General features: G+C 33.8%; 1 protein-coding gene across 33 annotated transcripts in view; it reads right to left on the bottom strand.

Moving 5' to 3' along the window:
• Positions 1–27,845, bottom strand: part of LOC114332075 (basement membrane-specific heparan sulfate proteoglycan core protein) — a 1,202,649-nt gene that overhangs the window by 605,993 nt on the left and 568,811 nt on the right. For 31 of the 33 annotated variants that reach the window (XM_028281834.2, XM_028281940.2, XM_050653272.1 and 28 more), the window contains exon 3: positions 17,763–18,098. The exons of 1 other annotated variant lie outside the window; for it this stretch is intronic. In XM_028281834.2, coding sequence (XP_028137635.2) covers positions 17,763–18,098 — 336 coding nt within the window. Of the gene's footprint in view, positions 1–8,994; positions 9,016–17,762; positions 18,099–27,845 lie in introns of all 33 variants that reach the window. One more of the 33 variants, XM_050653274.1, reaches the window with a different exon arrangement.

The raw sequence follows: 27,845 nt of genomic DNA, 5'->3' as shown, positions 1-27,845 counted from the left end.
TCTTTACACGGCAAATTACGTGTAGTAAAATTCTCACTGGTATGGATATGTAAACTTTACTTGACAATGTCATCATTAACTTTAAAGATGGCTTTTGAATGTTCTTGGATAACTGTTACTTGTATAATTAATTGCCCTAATTATTAATTCAGTTAATTAATATGATAATTTTTTCACTAACTATGTATTCAGTAATTCTAATAATTTATCTACTGTACAACAAAAACTAATAATCAATCGAGAAAAGAGGAAAAGTGATAAAGTGATTTTTTAATAATATATTGTTACTATGAAACGCTCAGTGGTCTGGATATGTAAACTTTACTTGACAATGTCATCATTAACTTTAAAGATGGCTTTTGAATGTTCTTGGATAACTGTTACTTGTATAATTAATTGCCCTAATTATTAATTCAGTTAATTAATATGATAATTTTTTCACTAACTATGTATTCAGTAATTCTAATAATTTATCTACTGTACAACAAAAACTAATAATCAATCGAGAAAAGAGGAAAAGTGATAAAGTGATTTTTTAATAATATATTGTTACTATGAAACGCTTACAATTTTGAACATCTTTAACAACAAAATACTTGGATCACTGAATATATCCTGGTGTATTCTCTGCTTGGATTATCCATGAATAATAAACAATAAATAACTTTTTATTAAGTTCACGTCTTAAATTATTTATTTCTCAAATACACTATCAATATTATTTAATCAACAACTCAAAATATTCCCGATGCCATGTCAAATATTTAAAATTGTCACTGTCTGACTGACAATATGCTGACAATATTCTACTCGACTGAGTGCGTTGTATGACAAAGATAGATTTGGAAAATATTACCACCGACATTGTGTTCATTTTTTTCGAATCCTGAAAAAAGCCAATAATAATTTTAAAAAAATTTAAACGCAGAATGAAAGACTAAATTATTACCAAGGGTCGAAAGTCCCTTAGAATAAATAAAAGGTTTATTTTGAATGAGATATTTGAAATTAAAAATCATACTAAATTTTCTCTTAGTATTTCACCCCTGTAACTTATTAAAATAAACATTATAGAAGTTCTCAGGGACTTTCGGCCCTCGCTAATAACGTAATCTTTCATTCTGCGTTTAAATTTTTCAGAAATACTTATTAGTTTTCTCAGGATTCGAAAAAAATGAATCCCATTTGAATAGCATTGGAGCAGAAACTACGTAACGTACCCATCCCCGTAAAAGGACAGAGATAAACGATTGACATTTTTCTCACAGACTTTTTCTGACAAAAGGCAAATATTTGATAAAAATGATACGCAATAACTATTTCACTCAATCGTGTGCGCAGTGTAACCGCAGTTTCAATCTTGTTAATACTACATATAATGCACAAGACAAATGGGCAATTATACAGGAATATATAACAACTGCTAATTGTAGGTATCAACTGCTCAAGTTGAATTATAATCAGTAGTGTTTATGCATCATACAGTGAAGGTTGTTCTTTCAGGGTCATATTTGGGGCCGAGGGATGTGATTCTTTTATAATCAGCGTATAGCTGGGCGAGGGGAAGAATTAATTCCAGGAAACGAGTTTTGCACGGAGAGTCTTAAGACCTCTTGCAGCTCTTTAAACCTCTCCAAGACCACTGAGAAATAACTAACAGGACAAACGGTTCCCGAGGCCGAAAAACCAGGGAACTCTGAAGCCAAAACTACGGTTCCTAAAGCCGAAGGCAGGGAAGGCAGGGCTAGAAAAAACCCGAATACTGAAATTTCGAAAAAATCCTCCCAAAGGGGGAATCACACAGTCTGCTAGAGTAACAACGTTGGAAGACGTTGATCTCATGACAGACGAAGAGATTAAAGCTATATGGCATTTCTAAAAGAAAATAGTAAGCTGGTGATAAAAGACCAAGATTACATACAAGCCAAACGGGCCAATTTCATTAAGGCTGCTGAAAGAGCAAAAGAGATATCGCCAAAGCCATTATAGGCCATGACAAAACAAAAACAAACTCCAAAGGTCAGAAATGTCCAAGTCCAAAGGTCAGAAATGCCAAGGTCATACGGAAACACATCACCTGAAAGCCAACTTAAAGGGAAAAGACTAAGAACCGAGGGTGCCAATTTCAGCGAAGCTGCCGATTCTGTTAGAGTTGAGGTAGTACTAAGAGGATTGCCAGAAGCCAAGATGGATGTGAATATGCTTAAGGCATTCCAAAAATCCATCTGATGGCTTATGAAGAAACATAGGAAGCAGGACCTTCCTAGAGAGTATTACCTAAAACGTAACTGTGCGGATGACACAAGTTCGAGGTGGCGTGATTCCAACACTAAGGTCTTGGAAGAGGGCATCTATCAGGGCTTTGGAGGGGGGGGGGCAGATATACCCCAGCTGCACTCATGCATTACCATCGTATAAAAAGATTTGGAACGTATTGAGTAATAAAGTCTCCTTAACATAATGAGGATAAGTAACCGATAAGTAGCCATAGGGTCAGGACACATTTATGGACAATTTGGAGTAGCAAACCTTCAGATAAACGGGCTTTATGGACCTTCCCAATGGGTTATGAATCTCGAGAAGAGTTCTAGAAACTCCAAATGTCTCCCTCCTCCTTTTCGGAGCGAGAAAGTTAGAGTTGAAAAAGTCGTAGTGAAATATGCCAAAAGCCACCAAAAAGTTACATTACAAAAATTGTTAGAGATCCAAATTTGAAGATTTTTTGGATAATTAATTTAATACCTATTGTTATTTGGTGTTTTCTTGAAGTCAGAAAAAGGCTATTACCGTAAGAAAAAGATTAAGAAGAATTAAATAGCTACCGCAATTGATTTAACGTTTGCTGCCACAAGTTATTCTGCAATTTTTAAGAAGACCTTCACTGTATTATAAGTCTACAACTATATACATTATTAGTGTTTATGTTATTATACATATTTATTTACATCTATTCTAGGAATTTGTTAAATTGGAGGTTTTGGAAATTATTAATGTATTAGAACACATATAACATTCTCTTCGTCTTAAAAATTGCAATTACATAGTTTTTGCAAACTTTTAAGCAAACGAAGAGAAATATTGGATTGAGAAATTAGTCAACAGTGACACAGAGTACATTAGGGTCAGAAAAGTACGTAGATTATTTATATGAAAGTCGTAAAATCTTGTTTTTACGCCAGCAGTTCACTCCCAAAAAGAGATATAAAAATCAACCGAACCTACAAAAAAAAGCTCTAGGGAAAAACCAATTGAAATAAATTGGATTTAATATTACCGACAAAAAACGTTAATGACTTTTTTATTAGAGTCGTCGTTAATTTCTTATCATACCAAAAAATAAGTTGGCAAAATGTCCTATACCAAGTACCTATGTTTTTTCTCTCACCACATCAACCCCTATTCATTCTTGACTTTAATTGACCTACAATCTATATTATTTCCAATGTGAAGACTTTTTACCTGGTTTTTGGTTATTTCTGCAGCTTGGAAAATTTTCATGGTACATATTCTCGAACTACCAAAGTCGTTTATTCACTTGGAAATTATAAGCAGAAATTATTATATCTACTAACAGACAATAAAGATAAAATCATAAGAAATGAAATCGATTATACAGGGTGTCTGCGTAACTTGGAACCATATGGGAAACTTTTTTAATATCAATTTTACGAAAAAAAGTTATTCTTTATAAAATGCTCTGCATAGCCTAAAACCTAAAACGCAATCATCAGATATCAAATTTTATTAACAGTATACGAGGTATGTCAAAAAATATGAATTTCGCCCAAGAGTAAAGTGCCTTTATATTTAAAAATATCGAAAATTGTCATTGAGAAAAGTTGTTTGTAATTAAAAATTATGTTATAATCTGCATTTACACTTCTCTAAGTGAAAATTTTTTTTTGAAAATTTTCCTCAAATCGCGGACCCTCAACATCACTGTATTTATGATAGCTCCGTTATTATTGATTTTACGAAAAAAATGTATTCTTCATAAAACGTTCTGCATAGTCTAACAACTAAGATAGATTTATAGTATATTAAATTTTGTCAATTTTATACGAGGTATGTCAAAAAATATGAATTTCGCTGAAGAGTAAAGTACCTTTATTTTTCACAATATTAAAATTTGTTATTATAAAAAGTTGTTCAGAATTAAAAACTATGTTTCAATATGCAATTGCATTCTTCTAGTTGAAATATTGTGAACTATAAAGGTATTTTACTCTTGAGCGAAATTAATATTTTTTGACATACCTCGTATAAAATTTAAAAAAATTGATATCTTATGATTGCATCTTAGTTTTTTGACTATTCAGAAATTTTTATAAAGAATAACTTTTTTTCGCAAAATTAATAATTACGGAGTTATCATAAAATAAAAATGATGTTGGGTATCCCTAATTTGATGAAAATTTTCAAAAATTTATTTTTCAATTAAAAGAGTGTAAATGCATATTATAACATAATTTTTAATTACAAACAACTTTTCTTAATAACAATTTTTGATATTGTGAAATATAAAGGCACATTACTCTTGAGCGAAATTCATATTTTTGGATAAAATTTGATATCTGATGAGTGCATCTTAGGTTTTAGACTATGCAGAGCACTTTATAAAGAATAACTTTTTTCGTAAAATTGATATTAAAAAAGTTTCCCATATGGTTCCAAGTTACGCAGACACCCTGTATAACAATTACTGGAAGATGCCAAAATTGGATCAAATTAACTGAAACACTGAAGCAGAGGTCTCCTCATATCATAGCTTATTGATCACTGACGTAAAACTCAAGCTTAAAAAAATTAAAACGCCAACGCCAACAACTAGCTAACCGGATAAATATTGATTGTACTCAAAATAATAGCCAAGAAATTCTAGACGATATGGAAAAGAAGTTCGAAAAATCGAAAGAAACACATAACGTCAAATAACACTGGAATCAGATCAAAACCATCATGCAAGAAAATCCCAAAAGGTATAAAACTATTAATAAACGCAAAAACAACAATGCATGACTGATGAAATCTTGAAACATGGGCAATAGACGAAAATAGAAAAATAAAAACACGGAATAATACAACAAAATCAATAAAGTAATCAGACTGGAAATCCGGCATGCAAAAGAAAAATTGAACAACAGCAAAATGTCTTCGTTGAAATGGGAGGAGCCGTAAAACTATCAAAGAATAGAAAAGCAACCAGACCAGATGAAATTCATCATCATCATTATGTAGCGGTGGGTACAACTCTGGGTGGGTCCTGTCCTGGTTGACTGTACAACTTTTTTCCAATTTGATCGGTCTTCCATCAACCTAGGGTCAAATGGAATGTTCATTTTCCGGGGATCTGCTTGGATGTTATCTCTCCATCGCATTCTGGGACATCCGAGTGGTCTTTTGCCTGTAGGAATCTCCTCCCATACCCGTCTTACAAGTCTCTCGTTATGAAGTCTGTGCATCAGATGAAATTCCCAGCGAAATAATCAAACTACTCGACGATAAAAGTAAATGTTATCTATTAAACCTTCTTCTTTTTCTTCTTCTTTTTGTATAGTCTGTCTGTTTTTTCAATGTGCCTCTATAGCCTGATCAAAGAACAATCTGACCCCAAAAAAATAAAGGAAGGATGAAAATTTGGGAATAGGTAGTTGAAATTGTCTATTATATAAGAAAAAGTTTACAATTCTACATCCCCTCCATTTTACAAAAATGGAGGGGAATACCCCCCTCTCCAAGATGAAAAAAATACATTCAAAATAAGACCGGGATTGGATAAAATGACTAATTCTAAACAACTTTTCTTCTATAGAGTTTTTTCACTAAGTCAATACTTTTCGAGTTATTTTCGAGTGAATATGTTCATGTTTAACAAAATAAAACATGTTTTTGGACGATTTTTCGGAGATAACTCAAAAAGTAAGTATTTTGGCGAAAAAAATATTCTTAGCAAAAATATAGCCCATAAAAAATTGAAAAAAATGGTGTACCTATACATTAGGTCTGTAGACCCAGTAGAAGCAGAGTTGCAGCTAATGAAAAGTAGGTTCTTCTTCGTCAAACTCCAAATCGAATATTTCAATGTGAAATAACCCAAAAACTGAGCACTTTTAGCGGAAAATTCATTTTAACTTTTTTAAAATGTTTAAAAAAAGATTTATTTTTGTTTTTTAAAAAAATTAGTAATAAAAAAAGTAATATTAAAAATAAGTGAAATACGCTCAAAATATTGTTGGTCCCTTTTATTTTTTGTTAAAAAATCGCGAGAATCGCCCACTAATTAGCATCACATATAAATTTTAACATTACCACTTCACAAGTTACTTTGTCTATGAATTATTTATATGATCTGTAAGTTTCATGGGTTCAAAGTGCTTCGTTTTGAAAAAGCTGTAGTTAAAACGGCTTGAACGAGTAACTAATAACGAGTTTTGGCAAATTTTGAACAGCCATAGCATAACCAATTTTTGTCTAACAAGAAAACAAAAAATCAAAAATATTCAGCAAAGCAAAACGTACATTTTATTACTCTTTGAGATTTTTGGTATTCTTAATTTTTTTTAAGTTAATTCCATAAACAATTACGATTTTTTTCAAAATAAAAAATGTTTTATTTTGAACCGAATTTTTTTCAAAACTAAGCACTTTGAACCAATGAAACTTATAGATAATATAAACAATACATAAGTAAAGTAACTTGTAAAGCGGTAACGATTAATTTTATTTGAGAAGCTAATTAAGGGGTGATTGTCGCCATCTTTTTACCAAAAAATAAAAGGGACCAACAATATTTTGAGCGTAACTCACTTACTTTTAATGTTAGAAGTTTTTTTAAAAAACAAAAATAAACCTTTTTTGAAACACTTTAAAAAAGTTGTAATGAATTTTCCACGAAAAGTGCTCCGTTTTTTGGTTATTTCACATTGAAATATTCGATTTGGAATTTGACGAAGAAGAACCTACTTCATTAGCTGCAACTCTGCTTCTACTGGGTCTGTAGACCTCACGCATACACCATTTCTTTAAATTTTTTATAAGCTATATTTTTACTAAGAATATTTTTTTCGCTAAAATACCTACTTGTTGAGTTATCTACGAAAAACCGTCCAAAAACATTTTTTTTTTGGTTAAAAATGAACACATTCACTCGCAAATAACTCGAAAAGTATTGACTTAGTAAAAAAACTCTATAGAACAAAAGTTACTTAGAATTAGTCATTTTATCCAATTCCTGACTTATTTTGAAGGTATATTTTTTCACCACCGAGAAAAAATTTTTCACCCCGTATTTTCCAATTTTTGTAAAATGGAGGGGATGTAGAATTGTAAACTTTTTCTTATATAATAATAGACAATTTCAACTACCTATTCCCAATTTTCATCCTTCCTTTATTTTTTTGGAGGTTTTCGTAAAATTTTGCGTTCCCTGATCGGGCTACTAGTAAGTTGTCGTTTCATCCTTTTCGTGGTCTTCTCACTGATCGTCTTCCTATTGGGGAACCGTCTCTCACTATCCTGACTACTCTATTTGTTGTCGTTCGGCTTATGTGGTCATTCCATTCTACTCTTCTGTTTCTTAACCAGTTATTAATGTTATCCACCTTGCATCTCCGTCGTATATCTGTACTTCTAGCTCTGTCCCATAGAGTCTTACCATCGATTTTTCGAAGGGTTTTCACCTCCGCTGTTTCGAGCAATCTTTTTATCCTCTCTGTGTCGGGAGTCGTGTTTCTGCCGCGTATGTCATTATTGGTCTGATGACTGTTTTGTAAATTCTGCCTTTCATGTCTGTTCCGATATTTTTATTTCTCCATAATGTGTCATTCAGGCAACCTGCGGCTCTGTTTGCTCTATTCACTTGATCTTCCACTTCTGTTTCGAGCCTTCCGTAGCTAGATAGTGTGATGCCTAGGTATTTAAACTCTATTAAACCTCTTCAATAAAATATATGAAATAGAGCATGTACCAACAGAGTGGCTACTGTCAACATTTGTAATGATACCTAAAAAAATAAACGCTACACAATGTAGAAATCATCGCATCATCAGTCTGATGAGCCACGTCCACGTATTGAAATTGTTCTTAAACGGACTCCACACTCTCGGCGAAGTTACTTCGCCAAAGTTGACCGAAGTCCGAAGTACCCTCTCTACACACTCGTTCTACTTCGCGAGGAAGTGCGATGCCAATAAAGAGCGGTGCCATACCGACAAAGATCCCTTTGACCAGACCGACAGAGAATGGAAGTAGAATGAAGTTAGGCAAAGTTACACAAGGTGGCCCGTTTACACTCTCGTACTTGTTGAACCTCGATCGACTTCGGCGAGAGTGAAGTGCGGGCTTTACTGCACTCGAGAATTTACAACCATAGAAAAGTAAAACTAAGCAAAACACACTTTGGTTTCAGAAACAATGTTGGAACCAGAGACGGGATATTCAATTTGCAGGTTATGGTTCAGATGTAGGGATATAGAGCAGCCGGTATGTGTGTGTTTTATCAACTTAGAAGGCCTTTGACAGAGTCACCCACGACAAACTCATAGGTATCATGGAACAGGGGAAAATGATGACCAAGACCTCCATATTATGGAGGTATAATTTCGTATGTTTTTGATAGTTTTTTCTGTTCTGAACATCACTGTTCCAGTTATGAAACTCTAGATAATTGGTCGTTTATTTTTTTTTACTATTTTTCATTTCTATTGGAAAAACTTTTCGGGTCAAAGACCAATTTATCTTCCCTTATTTATAGCCAATAACGTGTTCTCCATTTATTTGAGACAGATGAACACAGCGCAAAAAATAGTCCTGGGATTATTTCTTACTACAACATTTTACACAGAATGTATTTTGTATATATTTCCCCTTCCTACTCTTACACAATTTCATCTACGTCACTTTTCGGACCTTTTGTAAGGGACAACATTGATAGTGAGTGTTATTTACAACACCTAAGGTTTCTTTCAACAAAAAAAAACCTGATTATTGACTCACTTCATATTCTACATCGTCCTCCTGTATGAAAACAAAATGTATAATGTTAGAAACAAATAAAACAAATTAGCAAAAAATATTTAACACTTTTAACACACACATTTTATATTTTTTCCTTGTTGCCAATTAGTGAACTACTCAAATACTACTAATTTTGTTCTAATTAATCTTCTAAAATGTTTAAAACTTATACCACCACCATGTAACTACGCAATAAAGAAAAGAAATGTATGAGAAAAGTAGTGAGGTATATAAAGAAATAGTAAAAAGATAATAATTTCTACAAACTTGTTCTTAATTTATTAAGTAATACAAACATATTTGTGCATTATGTTTTTTGTGCAGTGGCAGATCTAGACACTTGCCTTGGGGAGGGGGTAGGGGGTACTTTCAAGGATACCAATTGTACAATAAATATATTATACACGGCTCACTAAAATAATTAGTTACGCCCCTGTACTACTGATTACTTAAAATTCAAGTAGTATTTATGTAACCTTTCTGGAAACTCCAGGTTATTGTTGAGACTCGCATTTGAACCCCTCGCCGGGGCAGATCGTCAAAAGCTTCCTAACGAGAATCATCTCTAATCTATCGACGCTCCCGCTATTCGTAAAAAGGCCGCATTTTTACCGGCTTTTTTTTGCTATCGTTTTATACCGCTCAGATAATTCAATCTGCTCAGTATTATCGACGATGATTTATTTAGCGTATTAGTGAGTGCCTTACAAATGAACCAAATGGATTATGGAATTCAATCAGAGCTCTGATGTGACACGTCATCAAGGAATAAAACTGTAAGTACTCTACATGTATGTGAACATAACTTATTAGTCGTGATACTGTATGCATTTTGAACCATATACCTCTCGTAGCAAATATTCTTTGTGCCATTTATGCAGATAATACTTTAAATTACATATGAAAAATCGTTATCTACTCTTAACCAGCTTACCTATGGGAATATACTCTATAACCGTACAATAAGTATAGGTTACTATTGTTAAGGATACTTTACGTATTGCCTAAACATTTCTGTTCCATCGAGCCGTATCATATTAATTATTTATTAATTAAATCCTCAAGGTCCTTCGTATTTGCATATTTTGATAATCTCTATTCTGAGAATAACGGTTTTTCATTTATAGTGTCTTTCTGTTGCATTTGGAAATTTCCAAGCCACGCCGCCCCGGCACAAAAATAAAATATTCCTCTCTTTCTGCACTCAAATTCTCAGTATTTAACCCAGCACGTCTCTACAATAGCTGGTAGGTTGTTAAGCCCGGTCTACACGTGCAATTTCAGAAACTACTTGCTTTGTTCAAATAAAGGAGTCGTTTTGTTTGTATGAAAAAATATTTGCATATATTACATTATTTTATTTTCGTAAATATATTTTTCTGTTTATAGTATACAAAAAGTGTACTCATTTCTTGGCTGATAGTACGGGTGTTATAATTTTAACATTGTTTGTTCAACCTTTTGATTTAAATTAAATTTATAATTTTGAATCCGATTAAGCCTGGTTCACAGGTTACAAAAATTATTAAAAATAATTTTGTTTTCTTGCATAAATTGTAAGTTTTTGCTACATTTAGCTTCGCTTAAGCTCATTTTACACTTCTAGAAAACTATAGAAAATAAATAATTGTTTTTTCCTTCAATTTAATTAATTTAAATACTTGTTAAGGGTGTCTCACACTTGCTGAAAAATACCCATTTTGGAAAATTGCATATATTTTGAAATTTTATAGTTTTGCATTTCATATACTAATCTGCGCTCATACAGGGTGATACTATTAAGCCAATCTCACACTATTAAACGTGTAATATATAATATATTGTACATATTCTCTCATTTTCGCATCGATTTATAGGTTTAGACATTTGCAAATAATCTATCTAATCTCACATTCTCGCAACATGGCTGACCGATCAAAATATAACCGACAGAGGCTCACCGCAAAACTTGATATAACCAAGTTGGCTGATTCGGTTCCCACAACTCTTAATTCTCTAAACAAATATAAAATTCGTGAAATAATTTCACAACTCAAACATTCTTACGGACTTTTCCGCGATGCTCAAAATGTGCTGGAGACGATCCCCGAGGAACCTACCCCCTCTACTGATTCCTCTGTGGTTTTTGATAAATATTTGGATACAATTTCTCTATTGGAAGAAAGGTTAGAGGTCATTGAAAGTTCTAATGTGACTGCTACCCCCTCCCTCCAATTTGACCCTAATTCTTCTCTAACCTCACAGTCTATGGCTAGGCAACGAACAGTAAACCTCCCTCGTATTCAGTTAAAACCATTTAGTGGCTTAGTTACTGAATACAATTCATTCATTGAGACCTTTGATACAATAATAGGATCTGATACTACATTAAGTGATCTGGAAAAACTCATTTACCTCAAAAGTTTTCTAACTTCCGAGCCTTTGACGCTTCTCGAGCATATCCCACTCACAGGTGACAATTACAAAATAGCCCGGGATAACCTGACACAAAGGTACGCCAACTCTAAATCGCTTATCAAAACTCTCATCTCTCAAATTCTTGATGCGCCTCCTATTTCTGGAAACGCAAATCACTCACAATTAAGAAATTTTCATACGGTCATGTCAAATAATTTCAAGGCCCTATTGAACTTGAATAGGCCCCCTTCAGATCTCTTGCATTTACTTCTCATACATATCGCTACTCAGAAACTCGACGCACCTACCATTAGGGCTCTTGAGTTCCAATCCGGTGGTAGCCAAGCTACCCCTGATTTTGTCCATTTTCTAGGGGAAATCGAGACACGCGTTGTTCATCTTGAGAATATTCAATCTCAATCAAAACCAAAATCGACTACTACTTCCAGACACTCTTTACACCTAGCCTCAGACACTTCTACCAGTAACCTTTCGCCTCGCTTAGGTCCTAAGAAATGTTCCTATTGCAACGACTCTCACTCGATCTACTCTTGTCCTCAGTTCAAGCAGTTGAATTCTAAAGAACGTTTTAGTTTTGTCAAACAAAATAAATTTTGTATTAATTGTCTTGGGTCTCACATGCTCGATCAGTGTAAATCCAAATTCTCTTGCATAGTTTGTAAATCTCGTCATCACACGTTGCTCCATTTCGACAAAACGGGTCATAGTAACCCTTCCGCGGCTGTTGGCCAACACAACTCAAATAATCATAATAAAACCGCTATCTCAAATAACTCCCATACACAGGGTAATTCACAACAGGGGCCCTCACATGTTAGAGCTCCTGAAACGGAAGTTAATCTTCAAAATTCGACTCCACATTCAATGGCTCTATCTGCAGCCTCGCTTGATAATCATTTGGTGTTATTAAGCACACTCCAGGTCTATCTTGTCGCTCCTAGCGGCAAGAGGGTCTTCGCAAAGGCACTCTTAGACTCGGCCTCACAGGTTTCATTTATTAGTGCTGACCTCGTAAAGGAACTGTCACTCACCACTAGAGATGGAAAATTACGGATCAATGGAATTAACTCCACCTCATCCTCGTCTCAATCTATTGTAGATACAACAATTTTCGCTGTCGCTAACGACGTTCCTTTTGACATCTCGTGCTCTGTACTCCCAAAGATAACAAATCCGCTTCCTCAAATTTCTATTTCGGCGAGCAAACTAAACATACCCTCAGAGATACCATTAGGTGATCCGATGTTCCATGTAACATCCCCAATTGGTATCCTGCTCGGTGCAGACCTGTATAACGATATCATTCAACCTGAAATAATTCGTTTGGGAAAAGGTCTTCCCGTTCTTCAACGCACTCTACTCGGGTACACGATATCAGGGTCAGTTCCAGACTTTGCTCTTAAGTCGAAAAATACTAAAAAGGCTTTGGAATTTTATTCAAACTCTCTCGTTACTTGTTGTTCTCATAACACTCCTTCCGCCGTAAATGAGCCGGTAGTGTCCAACGAGGAACTATCCGATCATTTACAAAAATTCTGGGAGCTGGAAGAAGCCGCTCCTCAGAACACCGATCTCATTAATGATCACCCCGCTGAAATTAATTTTGTAAAACATGTTAATGTTCTCCCCAATGGACGATATGAGTCCACACTCAATCTCAAACTCCCTATCGAAGATATAGACATGGGAAATTCGTTTCTCTCGGCAAAAAGACGTTTTCTCAGTCTCGAGAAACGTTTTCAACTCAACCCTGATTTATTGGAAAAATATCAGGACATTATATCGGAATATCTCAATAACGGACAAATAATTCAAGTGCCGTTAAAAATGCTAAATGACTCAGGTAAACCTAATTACTTTCTCCCTCACTTTCCCGTTTTCAAATCCAACTCTACTACTTCCACTCGTATAGTTTTCGATCCAAACAATAAATCGTCTACGGGAATCTCCCTCAGTGACGTCATAGACAAAGGTTATGTCGTCCAACATGAACTTTTTGACATTCTCGCTAAGTTTCGTCAGTTTAAATTCGCACTAGTAGGCGACATCAAGGCTATGTTCCTACAAATCGCCATTTGTCCCACTGAAACATTTCTGTTAAATTTTCTCTTTAGGGACAATATTCAGCAGCCTTTACGGTGCTATCAATTTCAAAGATTACCCTTCGGGCTCCCAAGTAGCCCATTTATCGCTCAAAGAGTTATCAAGCACATCGCTGACAACAACAAACATACCCACGAACTTGCTACTAGTGTTCTGCAAGAATCTATCTATATGGATGACCTGATCAGCGGTGCTGACAGTCTTCATGAATTAAGTTGTCTTTTCGAACAATTAACTTCTTTGCTAGAAACCCATGGTTTCCTCCTCCACAAGTGGAACTGCAGTTCTTCAGAATTTCTGTCTCAACACAATTTAAATCCCGTCTCTGAAGTCAGTCTTAACTTCACGGGATCTGATAAAGTCTTAGGCATATTCTGGGATTCAGAACGCGACCACTTTTCGTTTAAAACTCCTATCTTCAAATTGGCTAATGTTGTTACTAAACGTACTATTCTCTCCTACATTGCTACTTTGTATGACCCGCTAGGATGGTTATCCCCTGTCCTTGTGAACGCTAAGCTCTTGATACAGGAAATATGGTCCCAGAAATTGGACTGGGATCAACCCATTGACTCACCCATCATTATGAAAAATTGGCAAAACCTCTTATCGACATTCAAAACTATAGAAGAGGTCAAGGTACCTCGATGCTTACTTTTACAAAAGAAAGTTGTTGATGTTCAATTAATTATTTTCACCGACGCATCGGAAAAAATATACAGCACTTGTGTGTATCTCAAAGCGACATACTCAGACTTTTCTGTATCGTCGCGGCTTATCGCTTCTAAAAACAAAATTTCTCCGCTAAAAAATAAACTCACCATCCCCAAATTGGAACTTTGTGGAATAGTGTTGGGAGTCACTCTGGCTCATAGACTTTTTCACATCTTCAAGAAAAATTTGAGTATATCTTCATCTCATCTCTTTGCTGACTCTACAATTGCCTTGTCTTGGATACTTTCTAAAAAACACATTTGGAACATTTTTGTACAAAACAGAATTCAAAAGGTCAATTCCTTGTTGGAAACTTTTCCTTGTGATTTCCATTTCGTCAGAAGTCACGAAAACATCGCTGACCCCGCTTCCAGAGGGATAAATGTCTTTGATAATCCCCAGACCACCGAAGACTGGTTATGCGGACCTAGCTTTATTAGAGACAATCCCATCGATTTTTCTCTTCATCAAATTCCTCATTTTCAGGATGATCTTCCTGAATTAAGGAAGTTAGTTGTCTCAAACATAGCAACAAACCACGAACTCAACGACACCTTTGAAAATCTATTCGCTAAATCTTCTTCTTTTCGTAAAATTCAAAGAATTGTCGCTTATCTTTTTAGATTCATCAGTAATATTAAAAAGAAAATAAATAACTCTCCACGAGATACGGATATATTGACGCCACCCGAAATGGAGATCGCTGATCACGCGATCATCAGGTATATCCAAAGTATCTACTTTAAAAAAGAGATTCTTGAATTGAAAAATGCTAAACTCGTGACCAATAAAGCCATTCGTAAACTCAACCCCTTCCTACAACATAATGATGGGCTGATTCGTGTGGGAGGACGTCTCCGACACGCCCCCATATCGTATAATCAAAAACACCCCATTCTACTTCCTTCTAAATGTCGAGTTGTAGAACTAATCTTGACTCAAGCTCATCATAAGTTATTACATTCAGGCGCGCAAACAGTACTTTCGTATGTCAAAATGAAGTACTGGCCAATTGACGGATTAAGACAGATTAAACGCTTAATTCGTAAGTGTGTAAACTGTTTCCGATTCATGACACCCAATTCTGTTCAACAGATGGCAGATATGCATCCCGATCGTGTACTCCCCACTAGACCCTTCCAAGTCGTCTCAGTGGACTATGGGGGGTTCTTCTTAATTAAGTCCTCACATTTGAGGAAGGCACCGCTTTACAAAGCATACGTAGCCTATTTCATTTGCATGAGCACTAAATGTGTTCATATCGAACTCGTCACAGGATTAAGCGCAGAAGCCTATATTCTTACTCTGAAAAGGTTTATTGCCAGAAGATCCACGCCCAGTATTATTTGGAGCGACAATGCCACAAATTTCCATGGGGCAAAAAATGAAATGCGCGAATTCTATGATTTTTTCTTAAATCAAAATAATTCGGAACAGATTAAGGAATTCTGTACTCAAAACTCCATAACTTTCAAGATGGGTGTTCCCCGCAACCCCCATCAATTCGGCCTCCATGAGGTAGGAATAAAGAGTGTGAAGTATCACCTCTATCGAATTATAGGAAATTCCCACTTCACCTTTGAAGTGTTTAACACAGTATTATGCCAAATCGAGGCTATTCTAAATTCGAGACCCATCACTAGGATGTCGTCTGACGCCAATGACTTCGCTTTCCTATCTCCAGCTCACTTCTTAGTTCAAAGAAGTTTAACCGCGCCCCCTGAACCAAGTGTTTCAGAGATACCTGAAAATAGGTTGAATCTTTTTCAGCGTATTAGTAAAATTCAACAGCAATTTTGGAAATTGTGGAAAAAAGACTATCTTTGCCTCCTGCAGCAAAGAAATAAATGGACCGACCCTACTGACCCTGTCAAGATCGGGGATTTGGTTCTGTTGAAGGAGGATGGTACTCCTCCACTCTTATGGCCAACTGCCAGGGTAATAGATGTATTGCCTGGTAAGGATGGTCTAGTTCGTACTGTCAAGATTCACACTACTCACGGTGATTTTCTTCGTGGTATTACGAAAATCGCTGTGATTCCCCTGGAAGATTAAAATCTATCCCTAGGGGGAAAACTTATCGTTTTCCTCCACTTTATCGTTGTTACCCCTTGTGTATATAAACTCTAATTTCTTCAAACATTTCTTATCGTTGTGCACATCTTTGCCAATCCCCTCTCTTCGAGGTGATATAGGCCATCTCTCTCGCCTGTCGCCCCCGGCAATATGTACAATAAATATATTATACACGGCTCACTAAAATAATTAGTTACGCCCCTGTACTACTGATTACTTAAAATTCAAGTAGTATTTATGTAACCTTTCTGGAAACTCCAGGTTATTGTTGAGACTCGCATTTGAACCCCTCGCCGGGGCAGATCGTCAAAAGCTTCCTAACGAGAATCATCTCTAATCTATCGACGCTCCCGCTATTCGTAAAAAGGCCGCATTTTTACCGGCTTTTTTTTGCTATCGTTTTATACCGCTCAGATAATTCAATCTGCTCAGTATTATCGACGATGATTTATTTAGCGTATTAGTGAGTGCCTTACAAATGAACCAAATGGATTATGGAATTCAATCAGAGCTCTGATGTGACACGTCATCAAGGAATAAAACTGTAAGTACTCTACATGTATGTGAACATAACTTATTAGTCGTGATACTGTATGCATTTTGAACCATATACCTCTCGTAGCAAATATTCTTTGTGCCATTTATGCAGATAATACTTTAAATTACATATGAAAAATCGTTATCTACTCTTAACCAGCTTACCTATGGGAATATACTCTATAACCGTACAATAAGTATAGGTTACTATTGTTAAGGATACTTTACGTATTGCCTAAACACCAATGGTACCAAAAGATATATGCATTAAGTTACTTTAATTTTTCTAATTAACGGGTTTATTGGGTTGAATTTGTCTATCCATTGTTTAAGGACCTTGTTGAGGGTATTTCCCCATTCCCCCCGTCTATCCGCCACTTGTTTTGTTCATTGCGGTAAAAATCTATAAGGTTTTACTTCAGTCATTTCAATTCCATTTTTTAAAAGGTTTTAATATGCGCCTTACAAATATTCGAACGATAATTTGCTATTAGCATCCCAATATCATCTTAATCGAAAAAACACTCCAGTATCTCTTAGATTAAAATAAACAAAACCCAATCATTTATTGGTATTGGGAGCTATCGCTAGCAAAGTGAAAGTGATTGTTTATTTAATACTCGCTATACGCTTTTACTAATGACACCTTAAACATGTTTGCAGAAATTACTATTAAAGACACAAAAGACAGAACAAAATAAAAAGAGAAGAAAATTCATTCTATATAACAATTCCAACGGCCAGTATGATAACTTTCCAGGAAAAAATAAAAAATTCCATCATATCTATGCTCCAGCATGCTTCACCAATGGTAAAAATGGATCGAGGTGGCCAAAATGGTTTGTCAGTGATGTTGATAAAAAATGTGCCTTGGCCAGTAAGCAAATCACTGAACTTACGTCATCGTCAGAACCTTCCCCTATTTCGAGGGGGACGAACTCATCTTCGTCATCGTTTTTCTTTTTAGTGTCATTGATGTTATTGTGGTTACCATTATTGTGTCCGTGATTATGTCCGTGATCACGTCCTTGATTATGTCCGTGGTTATGTCCGTTTTGTTGGTCTTGTCCCTGATGCTGTTCCCCGATTTGTTCTTGACTATCATCGTCGTCAGTTTGTTGTGAGTGATACTCTTCATCGTCAGTGTCAGTTTGCTGACCGTCATAATCTTCGTCAGCGCTTTGTTGACCACCATCATCGTCTATGTCGTATTGTTGTTCCTGACTGTCTTGGCCCTATATCATATAAAATGTTTATATGGCTTGTTGATAACGGACTAATGTATATTGTGCCATCAAAGCCTTATCGCTGGCAAATATATTAAGCTTACCTCATATTTTCTAACTGAAATAAAATATGGTTAATATTTCTTTAGTTTAACAGCAACTTGTTACAAATACCCACGTACAATAGTAGAGTAATTTGAAATAAATTAATATTTTCAAATAATACCTTATTAATAATAAAAAACACGTTTTTTACACAAATCCCCTACAGTGACACTGGACATAATGCACAACATAGAGTCAACATAGAGCGTCAACATAGAACGATGGACTACCAAAAAATACATAAATTATATCAAAACATACATAAGAGCTTGAAGGTCAACATAAGAAAATACCGTTCAAGAAAAAGTCAACAAATAACCTGAAAAAATAAATCTCAATCCCTAGAAAGCTAGAATATGAAGTGATTGTATAACCCGTCAACACTAGGAAATTTTCTTTACTTTCGAAATAATGCTTGTCGGCGCAGAGAGCAAAGAGAGAAAGTATTCGGAAAGAAAGTGATGGATAAACGACTGGACTATACTAAATTTACAATCAAGATGCAGTAGAAATAAACAAACCAAGACACGTTAAATGCTACTAGGAGCACTCCCGAATCATAATTTACAATGTATATAATATACTATATAGGGTGAGGCAGATAAAGGGCCTATTAAAAATATCTCGAGAACTAAAGTTAAGAGAATCATGAAAATTGGAATACAGGAGTTTTGAGGTATGAACTATTTAATGAAAGTATTTTGGTCTCTTTGCTACTTCCGGTTATACCGGAAGTTGATTGTAACTTCGTTTTTTTAAATGGAACACCCTGTATATTTTTACATTTTTGGATTCTGCTCGATGTCTTCTTTCTTAAAATATGAGGTTTTGTAATATTATACAGGGTAGTTTAAAAGATAATTACGGTTTTTTATAAATTTTGTAGCAAACTTCACACCCTGTAGAATTGTCCTGATTTGATATCAAAAACTCCATTTATGTTCAAGTGATTTTTAATATAGTCTATTATTATTAAAAATTATTAATATAGCGAAATGTTTAATTTTAGTATACAGGGTTGATCGAAACTCGGAATGGGTATTATCTGAGTTTTTTTTAAATGGAACACCCTGTATTTTAGTATTGTAATGAAATGATATTTTATAGTACTTTTTTATTTCTTAAGCATTCCCTATACCTAACTGCTTTAATTTGTAAGGTATTCGTAGTTCTTTAAGCCAAACATTAATTGCAACAAAAATTACGTGAAATTTTATTAAGTTTGCCGTGAAAATAATCAATCATAAATAATTTTTTGAAAATATGTACATGTTAATCTAGGATGATCCTTAATTTATTAATATTGGATAAGATACCAAAATGCCTACGTTGTTAAGATGTTGGTGTATAAAATATTAATTAAACCATACCATTAAACCATTTAAATAAAAACAAACCATATTCTACCTAGTTGGCTATTTTTATAGTTCCAATTGCTTTGTTACCATTACTAATATAAATTTTTGTAATGGGGAACTGATTAGTAAAGTTTTTGTTTTAGGAGAGTATAACAAAAATGTATTACTAGCAATAAGAATTTGTAGCAAAGCAACTGGAACTTCAAAAATAGTAGAATGTTTAAGCAAAGCAAATGTTTAAGCATATTTAGTGTCAAAGTCATAGCCAACTATATACAATATTGTATGTTTTTATTAATATTAAACACACCAACAATCTTAACTGCGTAGTTATTTTGATATATCAACATCTATTATAATAGATTAAGGGTCAGTCGAGATTAATATGTATTTATTTTCGAAAAATTATTTATGATTGAATATTTTCACGGCAAACCTAATAAAATTTCACGTAATTTTTGTTGCAATTAATGTTTGGCTTAAAGAACTACGAATAACTTACAAATTAAAGCAGTTAGGTATAGGGAATGCTTGAGAAATAAAAAAGTACTATAAAATATCATTTCATTACAATACTAAAATACAGGGTGTTCCATTTAAGAAAACTCAGATAATACTCATTCCGAGTTTCGACCAACCCTGCATACTAAAATTAAACATTTCGTTATTTTAATAATTTTTAATAATAATAAACTATATCAAAAATCACTTAAACATAAATGGAGTTTTTAATATCAAACCAGTACAATTCTACAGGGTGTGAAGTTTGCTACAAAATTTATAAAAAACCGTAATTATCTTTTAAACTACCCTGTATAATATTACAAAATCTCATATTTTAAGAAAGAAGACATCGGGCAGAATCCAAAAATGTAAAAATATACAGGGTGTCCCATTTGAAAAAACGAAGTTGTAATCAACTTCCGGTATAACCGGAACTAGTAAAGAGACCAAAATATTTTCAATAAATAGTTCATACCTCAAAACCCCTGTATTCCAATTTTCAGGATTGTCTTACCTTTAGTTCTCAAGATATTTCTAATAGGCCCTTTATCTGCCTCACCCTGTATACTGTTATATAATTTTTATGGGGAAAATTTAGAGAATTAATTTTATAACTTTAAAAAGGGGGTAAACTCTGAGTTGAGAGTTGAACTCTTAGAGTAAACAATTAATTTTATGTCAAAGACCACGAGATCGTAAATTTTCATCCCCCTGTATATGACCAAAAATTTTAAATAAAATAATTTAGCCGTAAGCAGTGTTTCGTGGAAGAGTGAAAGTCTAGTGGTAAAGTTTCTACGAACGGATTAATACATTACAAAACAATAAATTAGAAAACGATAGTTTGAGAAAGTTAATGTGCCGCTTTGGAATGGACAATATACAATGTTTCTAAATGGTTTCCTAGAAAGAAAGGATCGTAAACAATTTTGTTTAGTTAGGAAAGAGGGTTTTTCTAGATTGTAAGAAAATTCAATTATAATATCTCCTGGAAATTGACAAGACATACAATTTGTATACAATACTATTTGTTCTTAAGAAAAAAAGTAGGGATATGATGTATGGAGAATGCTTGTGATTGGCGAGGAGACCGATGGAGGGAGAATACAGTGGTTGAGTTTCGGATTGATGACGGAAAAAGAATTCACTGTGTAATTGAGATCGGAAGTATCCAGTCCAGTTCGAAAGTAGTATTTTTGTGTAAAGTGGTTAATTTGGTGGCCGTGGAAGCAGATTCGTGTTTGAGACGAAATCTCCTTGTGTCCGAATAGATTCCAGTTTCTGTCTGGAACGAGTAGCCGGTTTATATCAACTTGCACGAGATATCGAGCTGAGAGAAGAAATCTTGGAATTATAAAAATTAATATTGTTTGTATCGAGTCAGAGATTTAATTATAGAATAGAATAGAATAGAAATATGCTTTATTGCCATGAAAAATTTTACAATTTTATCGACAAAGCTTATAAATAGTAAAAAAAAACAAAACAGTAACAATCCAATTTACTAAAATTACATAAATCGTCAATAAGTTAAATAAAATAAATAAATAAATCGAAGTTAAAACAGAAATAATCAATTGCAAAAATTTAAATAAATTGCAAATCCATAGTCTACCTAATAATTAATAAAAAAGGTTTAAAAGTTAAAAAGTTAAGCTGCTGCATATGACACCCAAATATAGATAAAAAAATAATAAAAATACTACTTGTGCAAATATAAAAGGGTACTGTAATTTCTTAGGTATTGACTAAAATAATCTTCTACTGAATAATATGGTCTTTCAGACAGGTAGGCTTTTGTCAGTTTACGGAATTTGGGAAAAGGTGGTGCAGATTTTAGTTGCAGGGGGAGATGGTTGTACATTTTTTTTTGCGGAATATAATATCGATTTCTTTACTAACTCCGAGGACGGGGTCGGCAAATAGACGTCAAACGTAGAATTTCTCGTGAAGTAGTGATGATTAGGTCTTGGTGGAAAGACATGTAGATGTTTACGAATTAAGCAAACAGTTTCTAAAATATACAAAGATGGAAGGGTTAAAATTCCGTGATCTTTGAAGTAACTTCTGCAGTGTGCTGTTCTTCTGAGGCCAAACAGATATCTTATAGCTCTTTTTTGTAATTTGAAAATAACATCGAATTGGGCAGCTGTACTAGAACCCCAAAAAGGAAGACCATAACGAAGATGTGACTCGAACAAAGAAAAATATGTTATTTTGGAAGATGCTAAATTGAGTTAATTCGAAACAGATCTTATAGCATAGCAGGCTGAAGAGAGTTTCTTCCGTAACAAATCGATATGGAGGGACCATTTAAGGTTGCTGTCTAAAAAAATGCCAAGAAATTTTACAGAATTAACGGTACTGATCTGGCTGTTATTAAGAGGTAAGGGTTGAAGAGCTCCTTTATAAGACAATGCTACTGTTTTATCTACGTTAAACGAGAGTAAATTTGAGTCAGACCAGGTTTTTATTGTAAGTAGATCAGAAGTTATAGTAGCATGAAGAGTTGCAATATTTGAGTTGCTCCAAGTGATACTGGTATCATCAGCAAAAAGAAAGATGTTTCCATCGATTTTTAAATTAGTGATGTCATTAATAAAGATAAGGAAAAGTAGAGGACCCAATACTGAACCTTGAGGTACCCCACATACAATGTTTTTGAGACTAGAGTCTTTATCATTTGCTCTAACCAGTTGTTTCCTATCTTCCAAGTAAGATTGGAACCATTCTAAAGAAATGCCTCGAATTCCGTAGAAATTTAGTTTTTTTATCAAAATGTTGTGATTTACACAATCAAAAGCTTTGGCATAGTCACAAAAAACGGTGGCAGTGTAAAGATTATTGTTCAGTGCTTGATAAACCTCATGTAGTACAGAAAACATGGCATCAATGGTGCATTTATTATTTAAAAAGCCGAACTGATTTTGTGATAAAATGTTGTTTTCAACTAGAAAGGACATAAGTCGGGCTTTCATGAGTCTCTCAATAATTTTGGAGAGTACCGGTAGTAGTGCAATAGGTCTATAATTGCAGGTATTAGATATTTCACCACCCTTATGAAGAGGAATAATGATGGCTGTCTTCAGGCACTCTGGAAATTTACCTTTCTCGAAAGAATCATTAATTAGTGAGATGAGGACTTCTAACACATTTTCTGGAAGATTAGAAAAAATTTTGATCGATAGACCATCAGTACTACAGGAAGATTTGCTTTTGATACTATTAATTGTTTGGATTAGTTCAGATTTAACGACTGGTTTTATAAAGAATGAATTCGAGACCTTTCTTGAATTAGGGAGATATGAAATGGGATCTTGTTGTGGCAAAATAGTTGATGTAACATTTTTACTCACATTAACAAAGTATTCATTTAGATTTTCAGGGTCTGGAAGGGAAAATGTTTGAGCAGTGTGGGTTTTATTTCGAAGATCATTTATTATGGACCAAGTTTCTTTTGCAACACTTTTGGAGCTTCCCAGACGGTTCTGGTAGTAGACTTTTTTAGCTGATTTTATAAGTTTAAGATAGGTTGCCCTATACTTGGTGATATATTCAGTGATAGAGACGTTGGTAGTAAATTTCTTGATATAGAGAAGAGAACGCATATTCTTGGAAGATATTCGGATACCTTTAGTAGTCCAGGGTTTGTGATGTTTTGGCTTAATTGCAATTAAAGGAAATGCTTTATTGAAGTTACAGATAAGCTTATCTAAGAATTCACTGAAATTATTATTCACGTCCATGGCAGGAAAGCGCCACTCAGAGGTTAAACATAAATTTTGGAATTTACGAAAGTTCCGGGTGGAAAAACTTTGAGGAGAGAATTCGAGCGAGTGCTGTTTTTGTTTGTGGAACAGTTTGAAGGAGAAGGACAGTCGCAACATCAGAGGAGCACGTTGTGAGAGAACCGCGGACAACACAATCCATGAGAAAAAGTAAAGAAGATAGAAAAGGTTAGTCAGATTATTTGTGAGTAGAGAGAGTTGTTTTATATTACATACCATATTTGTTTATTGTCAACTCAACAGTTTTACAGCAAGATGTATGCATTCATAAATTCATAGAAGATAAGTAATCTATTTAAAAAGTGAAAATTAAATTTTGTTTTCTTTTATAATAAGAACAGTCTACTGAATCATTTAAATGAATTTGGTTCAAAAAAAGGAGATAGTAGAATTAAAGATTTGTTTATTAGATAAGAAATTTTTACAACAGAATAAAGTTTAGCATACATTTTGAATCTTATATTTATGGTATAGTATTTATATAAATAAATAATATTTATAAAATTTATATGATTGCGAGCACATTTATTTTCCTTGTTTTGTCCTGGATAAAGTAAGCAACGAGAAATACTAGAAGCCACAAACTAAAGGTGATACATTAAAATCAATTAGCCCTGAGAATTTTTTTTATTGGAAAGTTTTATTAAATTTTAGTTTTGTTTTCATGAGTAGCAATTAAAATAATTAATAAATTAATCGAATTAATAAAATGCTGATCAATCTCATAACAGAGAGAAATTACAGAGCTTAATAATACATCGTAAATCCCAAATCATGATTTCCAAAGTTTATACATTGTAAATTATGATTCTGGAGTGCTCCTAAATAGTAGCATTTAACGTGTCTAAATTTAGTATAGATGTTATAGTCAAAGCCCGAATTTCAGGCACTCCTAGGTTTGACTAGGCAATCCTCAGGTCAGACTGACGGTCTTTGTCAAAGCCCGAAATAAATTACAGTTTCGGCCTTTGACTAGTCAAACCTAGGAGAGACTATGTTGGTCAGGCAAAGGTCGAAATTTAATTTTATGAAATCGGGGTTTGACTAGTCAAACCCCAATCAGCTATTAAAATGTCGTAATTTGTTAGATTAGGGGCCGGTTGTTCGAACGCTAATCAACAATGATCATTATCAAATATTTAATTACTGTTGTTTGGGTTGCTGAAAACATAATTGATTACAATTATGAAATTACTAAATCAATTATGTTAATAATTGTTATGTTAATTGATTAACTAATCTCATAATTATAAGCAATTATGTTTTCAGCAACCCAATAAAAGTTGACTTTGACAGTTTTGGTGACAGTAATTAAATATTTAATAGTCATCATTGTTGATTAGCGTTCGAACAACCGGCCCTGTTTAATAAAACGTCATTTTTTAATTTTAATGTTTAATATTTTTATATTATCGTAATTAAAATAAAAAAAATAGTGTTTATCTACTCTATGCCATATTATGTATAAGCTTTTAGTTTGTGAAAACTGTCATTATAGATAGCAGTGCGTGAAGGGTTTAAAGTGTGCGTGAAGTAACAATGTATTTTAAATGGGATTTACTTTTTCGCACTGTTTTTGACACACTTTCATATAATCAAATATCCTTAACTTTCGCGTTGTCATACGTTGATGATGTACGGCGTTGTCATATGGTGATGACATAATGAGTAATAAATTACAACAAAAATTTTGACACTTTTGTGGTTTGAAAGAAATTAGAATTTTTAAATGTCAAAGTTCTAAAAATTGTAGAATAGAAATGAATTCCAGTGACGAAGAGTTACAGTTTTTTTATGTTTATCGTAGATAAAATATTGTATGAAACTGTGCGTGAAGTACTTTTTGCGAACTTACGCGATGCATAGCACTCGCTCCGTTGTCGCTCGTGCTCTAAACATCGCGTGCGTTCGCAAAAATCATACTTCACGAACTGTTTCATAAATAACTGATATTCTCACATGTTGTGTTTACACTTTTGAAGAGCATTTCTTATTGCAGTAGCATTTTATAAAGTCTTGTCCTCCAAATTTAGAATCTTTTGTACTTATTTCTCTTAGAGACAGCTTAATGTCTGGAAGAAAATTGTCTTTGCATTCTCTTATTTGATTTCTTGAAACAAGATTGTTTATTGTTCCGTATCTCGTACCAACTCTATATAAACCGTCAATTGTTTTATCTTGTGTGATATTCAAAATATTTCGAGCATCTCCTTTGGCTCTATCAAAGCTGGGGATAGGTATTGTTACAGTTTTTCCTATCGAAATTGGAGGAATTTCTTTTTTCACTTAATTGTTTCATAGCAGCCTGGCCACGAAGACCTTCAATCGCCTTTCCTATATTTATTTTAATCTTTTCAGTCTGTGTTACAATACCTATCCTGAGCTTTAATATTGCCAAAGGAGATGCTCTAAATATTTTGGGTATCATAACAGCTAAAACAATTGGCGGTATATATAGAGGTAGTACGAAATACGGAACAATAAACATTGTTTATTCAATGAATCAAATAAGAGAATGCAAAGAGAATTTTCTTAATTTCGAAGATGTTTCAGACGCTAAGATGTCTCTAACAAAAATAAGTACAAAAGATTCTAAATTTGGAGGGCAAGGCTTTATAAAATGCTACTGCAATAAGAAATGCTCTTCAAAATTATGTAAGTGTAAAAAGGGTCTAACGTATTGTGCAACTCTAAATTCCATAATGCCTCAACATGTGAGAATAAACTATTTATTTTATTTTAATTACGAAAATATAAAAATTTAAACATTAAAATTAAAAAATGACGTTTTATTAAACATAATCTAACAAACTACGACATTTTAATAGCTGATCGGGGTTTGACTAGTCAAACCCCGATTTCATAAAACTAAATTTCGACCTTTGCCTGACCAACTTAGTCTCTCCTAGGTTTGACTAGTCAAAGGCCGAAACTGTAGTTTATTTCGGGCTTTGACTAAGACCGTTAGTCAGACCTGAGGACTGACTAGTCAAACCTAGGAGTGCCTGAAATTCGGGCTTTGACTATAACATAGATACGTGATTTTTAAACGTAGCAGGTCGAGCTCACTTCTCTTACTAAGATAATTTTCGACCCTATTGTAAGATTTTTAAATTCTGCAACGAACTGCAACTGCAACTTTAAAATCTTCAAGAACAAAAACTGCAATGGTTTGGTCACGTTAGACGTAGAAATGAAAACTATGTGGGATAGAGTTGGTAGAAGTTGAGGGAAAGAGAGGTAGAGGAAGAATAGTAAGGACCAGCGATCCCTGAAAAGGGAAAATCCGGGGAAGACGAAAAAGATTAGATAGATTTTCCTACGAAATAGCAAACCAATAAGTACTGGAATGGATCTTCTAATTAGACAAAATAAATAAGTAGATATGTTTACAGTTGGATCAAAGAAGTACAGGATATAAAAAAAGTATAAAGGGGGTAAAAAAAGAAGAAACATGAGATCTAAAAAATAAGATTAGAGAAAAATTAAATATTTTCGCAGTTATTTAGTAGAAGTGTAAAATTTTTATTTATTGCGATAAAAAACTAATACCACCTTTTAGCTAACTGGTACTTTTCGTAATAAAGTATCATTTTTAGCTATATAAAACAATCAATAGTTCCCTTAAAATAGCTTTTTTCAATGTAAGGGCTGTTAAAATAAAGAAATGAATAAAATTAAACAAATAAATTAGTAACATTTGAAAACTACAGTCAGGGAAAAGATTATCGAATATTTTGATTTATATCTTGGTAGATTCCGGCCACTCACGATACTGCGGTGTCGTTCGAAAAATCGTCTATGATATCAATTTTGCAGTACTGCGGCATAGAAACCAGTTTTGTAAAACTGTGGTAAAATTGTAACGATTTTGTTAGATGTCACACACGATCAAAATTTTTGTCAATTAGTCGAATTCGACAAAATTGAACGACGCCGCATTATCGTGTGTGGCCGGCTTAATATTAGAAAGGGAACAAATTGTTTAGGCTCTTTTTATA

This window comes from Diabrotica virgifera, chromosome 6 (assembly GCF_917563875.1).
Source record: "Diabrotica virgifera virgifera chromosome 6, PGI_DIABVI_V3a".
In the NCBI taxonomy this organism is placed as follows: Eukaryota; Metazoa; Arthropoda; class Insecta; order Coleoptera; family Chrysomelidae; genus Diabrotica; species Diabrotica virgifera.
Note: the sequence above shows the minus strand (reverse complement) of the source record. Positions and strands in the feature narration are given on the sequence as shown.